The 5,734-nt window shown below is 42.2% G+C and overlaps 1 protein-coding gene across 1 annotated transcript; it reads right to left on the minus strand.

Moving 5' to 3' along the window:
* Window positions 1-3,762: 3,762 nt before the first annotated feature.
* Window positions 3,763-5,309, minus strand: LOC140862323 (uncharacterized). The gene is made up of 3 exons (XM_073265337.1): window positions 4,735-5,309; window positions 4,273-4,456; window positions 3,763-4,170 (listed from the first exon to the last, which is right to left on the minus strand). The coding sequence occupies exons 1-3, from the start codon at window positions 5,307-5,309 to the stop codon at window positions 3,763-3,765; spliced, it is 1,167 nt and encodes a 388-aa protein (XP_073121438.1).
* Between the last annotated feature and the right edge of the window lie 425 nt (window positions 5,310-5,734).

The following is a 5,734-nucleotide window of genomic DNA, read 5'->3' on the forward strand; positions in this document are numbered from 1 at the left end:
CGATTGCATCTGAGTACAACTTATCATCCTCAGACCATGGACAGTCAGAGTGGACTATCCAGACGTTAGGATATGCTTCGAGCAGTAGTGCTAGACTTTGGCACTAGTTGGCAAGATTCTTTGCCTCTTGTCGAGTTCTCTGACAACAACAGCTTCCAAGCGAGTATCGGTATGGCGCCTTTTGAGGCTTTGTACGGTAAGAAGTGCCGATCTCCGTTGTTTTGGGACGATTTGTCCGAGTCACCAGAGTTGGGACCGGATATGCTTTGAGATATGGCAGAGTAGGTAAAGATCATTCAGTTGAGAATGAAGCCAGCTCAGGATAGACAAGCGAAATATGCGAATATCAGACGTAGACCTCTAAGTTTCGAGCAGGGAGACCGAGTTTTCCTTAAGATTTTTCCTTTCAAAGGCACTGTCAGATTTGATAAGAGAGAAAAGTTATCTCCGAGATTCATCGGGCCGTACGAGATTCTCGAGAAGTTAGGCGATCTTGCCTACGGACTTGCACTTCCTCCGTCTTTATCTAGAATTCACGACTTTTTTCACGTCTCTATGCTGCGGAAGTATCATCCAGATCCTTCTCATATTCTTCAGCCTGACGAAGCCGAGTTAGACGATACGCTGAGTTATTTTGAGCGACCGATTCAGATACTTGATCGGAAGGAGAAACAGCTCAGAACCAAGTTGATTCCTTTGGTGAAGGTGCAGTGGAGCCGTCACAGAGTCAAGGAAGCGACTTGGGAGATAGAATCTAATATGAAACAGCATTTTCCAGAGCTATTATGATTATGTGAGTTCTTATTTCAGTTTCTGGTTCCTTATTCTATCTTATGTGATTCTGTTTGATTTCGGGGACGAAATCTCTTCTGAGAGGGGGAGAATTGTAACGCCCCGATTTTATCTTAATTGAACTTATTTGAGATAATCAGAGTTTCCAGAGTTCAAGAGCCGACTTGATTTTGATCATGGTCTATTTTGCAAAATTTTGGAAATTTCAGGGACTAAAACGCAAATAGTGGATTTTATATATTATCTACACTTGTTTTTAAGTTGTAAAGTCTTCTTCTCCTTCCTCTATCTCGCCTCCCACCACTGTTGGCCGCCTCTTTGGTTTTCAAGCTTCCAGATTTTGTCCCGGGCTCGATCCGGCCGTTAGAATTTATTTCTGAAGGCAGATTAGCGGTCACTGCAGCAAGAGCTTCATTATACCGTAAGTATTTTTCCGATCAGATACGTTTTGTTTTTCGGATGTTGTTAGAATCGATTGAGTTTTGAGTATGTTGTTTTTGGCAGAGTTCTGATCATTTATTCTCAGTCGGTTTTGAATTTGAGCGTCGTTCGAAATTGTTATGATTTTTGGAAGCCTTTGTTCGAAAATTTGGGTTTGAGATTTTTTGGGTTTGAGCTTTTGTTGTGATCTTAGCATTGTTATGAGTTGATATCGATGTTGTACTGCTGTTTGTATTTCCGGTTTGATCATTTATAGTCGTTATGCCGCGTTTGAGTTTTGAGGATTTAGAACCGTGTTTGAGTTGTAGAACTTTGGGCATTGGGTTAGTTCGTTGTTGTTGATCATCTTTTGTCTCCGTACAGATTCGTTTGGAGTTGTCGAGACATAGTAGCAGCAGTCGATCGTCTAAGATTTGGACCAAGAATCGGTAAAGAGATTACCTTGAGCCGATATTGTTGTTAGGTTGTATAGTTTCTGATATAACCTTTTTATTGTAGCTTATCCAGAGTTGGAGCTATTGCATTGAAAGGTAAAAGCAGTCATCGTTAGTGGGATAGCATACTCGGGACAGTTGGTTCACGAGTTTCCCTTTAAATCACATACTGGCATCAATACTTGTTCTAGCATATGGAACTTGTATTTTGTTTTTGATTGAGTTTTGTTATATGACTTAATGCTTTATGTTTTCTTATGCATTCATATTGAGCCAAACCTTTGATTTCAGTGGGCAGAACAGCTCTTTTTCTTTGGACGTTTTGGGGGCTATACTGTGAGTTGCCTGGGTGTAGAGATTGACCTAGTGTCAGCATACTCCTTATAGTAGCACCAAAGTCTAGGGGAGTGGGATATGTGGCACCACCTCGATTGGAAGAGTCGATGAGTTTTTACGTGATCGCATCCTCGGGATCCCAAAAGCAGAGCAGCAATCCCTTGTTTATCAGAGTTGATATCCCTATTTTAAAGACATGCATATCATTCGTTTTGTTTTGATTATGTTATCTTGAAAGCATGTTGTTGATAAATTACATGTATTACTTGTTGTGTTGTTTTTACTGGGAATATCTTTCTCACCAGAGTTATCAGGCTGTTGCTTTGTTTTGTATGTGTACTTGGCAACAGGAGGGGCAGGATCAAGTCAGCGAAGACCTGGTTAGAATCAAGAGGGAGAGTTAGTAGTGGGACTCATTTTAGTAGTCGAATCAGCATGTTTATCTAGTTTAAGATTGAAGCATGTTAGAACTCGAACTTGTTATGTTTTGTAATTCGAATTTGTTTGTATTCGGATTGTAATCTAGAATCAAAGCATGTTTGAAACTTTTATCGATCTAGACTCCTTGTTGATCTTAGTCTTTATGAAAACATGTTTTGATTTTGCGTGTATTCACTACACCCCATTTTTGTGAATGTTTTTGAATGCATGTTAAAAGCGAGCGCGGGATTGTTTTTGATAGCCTGTGCATTTCTGCCCTGGCCTTCCGCGTGCGAGCGAGGTGGTACCTTGTGCGCGTGCGAGGTTATTCCAGGGGCTCGGGTTTGTTAGCCCGCACGCGCGCAAGAGCTGTATCTCGCGCGGGCGCGAGCCTTCAGCCGGGGCTCTGGAGGTGTTGCCTGCACGCGCGTGAGATGTTGTCTCGCGCGAGCGCGAGGCGTTATTTTTTTTTAAAAAAAAAAATTTAAATCGATTTTATTTTTTGGATCTTGTATGTTTAATTATTGTTAGAACCGAGGTCTCACAAGGAACCTATGTCATCAGTAGCAGTACAGGTATCATCAGTTGATGCAACCATTCCGTCGGTTGAGATCACAATCTCCTCTACCGAAGTTATTAATCCATCAGTAGAATACATCCTCATATCCACCGAAGATCCATTCACAATGTCTCATGCAAGGACCAAATATATACCGCACTCTACTCAGGTGACATCTACTCTAACCATTCTATCCACCATTACTGATAGCACTGCAGTCACAACCGAGATTGTCTCATCTTCATTCATTGAAGAACCGATCACTTCTTCGGTTGAGATGCCCACATCTACTAATCAGCGCATCAGTGCACCTTTGGATCCCTCAACCAAAAAGGATCATATTTACTGAGCCATCTGCTCAAAGTGTGTCCCTTCAACCCAACATTGATCCTAAGGACAAAGGTTTGCCAAAGTAGAAGTTATGCTCATTCTTTCAGGATTTCTTCGCGCAGTTCGGTTCAGGTTGAGATAATTTGACGAATGGTTCACATACAGAACCTAAATCCCATATTCTCAAATTCTTAAGGAAAAGAAGTTGAGCTATCTAACCAGATTTTGTTAGGCTGGTTCTCTGGATTTCAACAATAACAGTAAAGAAAAGAGATGGAGTGATAATGAAAGATTGTATTAACCAAAATAATTCGGAAGAACAAAAAACTCCCAGATTTTGGAATCTGTAAACCCCTAGCCAAGCTAGTAGTAAATGGAAAATATTTGATAACTTACTGCCCAATGCCCTCGTCATTCTCACTCTTATATTACCCCCTTTCCACGTGCTAACTAAACGGGATTTTTATGCCTTCTTGTATATACAAATTTGACATTGGGCTTTGGGTGATCCTCCAAGACCCTAACAATACCCTCTCCCTTCAAATTAGCCTTGTCCTCAAGGGTAAAGTGAGGGAACTGAGCTTCCCTTTCTTTTGCATCCTCCCATGTTGCTTCCTCTGTAGCTTTATCTTTCCAGGAAATGAGCACTTCCAGCTTGTCATTTGTCCCCATCCTCTTGATCCTGGTGGATAACACCTTGTGGGGTTCAAACCCCATAATGAAATCTGCGTCCAATCCTCTTGGAATCTCCTGTAGTGCATGTCCAGCCCCGACTGCCCATTTAATCAAAGACACATGGAACACATGATGGATTTTGGACCCTTTCGGTATCTGCAGCTTGTATGCCATACTACCCACCTTTTCCATTACTTTGAAAGGGCCATAATGTCAGGGAGCGAGTTTCTGATACACCCTCTTACACAACGATTGCTGCCTATGAGGTCTTAGCTTCAGAAATACCAAGTCACCTACTTGAAATTTCATATTTTTCCTTCGACCATTGGCATATTTGGTCATACTGTTTTGAGCCCGCTGGAGATTATATTTGAGGTGCCGTAAAACCTCATCGCGATCACTCAGTTCCAGCCCCACTGCTGCCACCTTCGTCTCCCCAAGTACAAAATTTGTTAACACCGGGGGCTGCCTGCCATACACACAACCATAAAGGGTGTCATCCCGGCCGAGATATGGTAGGTAGTATTATACCAATATTCTACCCAATGAACCCACAGAGCCCATTCTTTGGGTTGTTCAGATGAGAAGCATCTTAAGTACGTCTCAAGGCACCTATTCAACACTTCCGTTTGCCCATCCGATTCCGGGTGGTATGCCGAACTCGTAGCCAACTTTGTGTCATACAGTCTGAACAATTCAGTCCACAACGAGCTCATGAAAATCGGATCTAGATCACTCACAATTTACCGAGGGACTCCATGCAAACGAACGATTTCCTTGATAAAATTTTCTGCCACTCCTTTAGCATTGAAGGGATGTTTGTGCAGTATGAAGTGACTGTATTTTGACAACCTATCAACCACCACCATTATCACATCAAAGCCCCTCGATTTTGGCAACCCTACGATGAAATCCAAGGACACATCCTCCCACACTAATTCCGGAATGGGAAGGGGTTGTAGCAACCCCGAAGGTTTCGTGGCTTGGTATTTTTGTCTCTGGCATATATCACATTCCGCTACCATTTTAAGGACATCTGCCTTCATGCCCACCCAATAAAAGTTTCCAGCTACTCGTTTTAGTGTACGTAACCCACCGGAATGGCCCCCCGATGGGGTAGTATGACATTCACCCAGTATCTTTTGAACTAAATTAGACCCCTTTGGTAGCACCAGTCTTCCCTTGTGTATCAAGTTACCATTGACCACGGTGTAGGGTCCCATGGGTTCGTTTGCCGGCCCCACTCTCCTGATCACTTGTTGTAATACGGGATCATTAAGCACTGCCTGTCTCAACCAATCAAACTCCACCCAAAGTGGCATGGACACACTGCATAACTCCGTTGTCCCTTCTCTTCTCGATAATGCATCTGCAGCCCCGTTGTTCACACCCGCCTTGTACTTATTGTAAGAGTGGGTGCCCAGTGAGCCAACTGTGTGGCTATGGGCTTTGATGACTCTTTGTATAAACAATCTTTTGTTTAATATTATTTACACTTTTATTAATGGCAATGACTTTATATTACTTCATATTGTTATATTGTGATATACTATTGTTGTTTTGATAAAGACCTTGAATATACCATAGTGTATGTAAGATGTGGTAGAACATGGGGATGTCTATCATGAAATACATCTTATAGTCACTGTATATTCTAAAACTGTTCCTAGTCGATTGAGCCGTCCGATAATAAGGCCAAGGATCGCTCGAGTTTGAGACTAGCATTTGCGATGCGGAGTACCACGTT

Source organism: Henckelia pumila, chromosome 4, assembly GCF_033568475.1.
Source record: "Henckelia pumila isolate YLH828 chromosome 4, ASM3356847v2, whole genome shotgun sequence".
Taxonomy (NCBI): Eukaryota; Viridiplantae; Streptophyta; class Magnoliopsida; order Lamiales; family Gesneriaceae; genus Henckelia; species Henckelia pumila.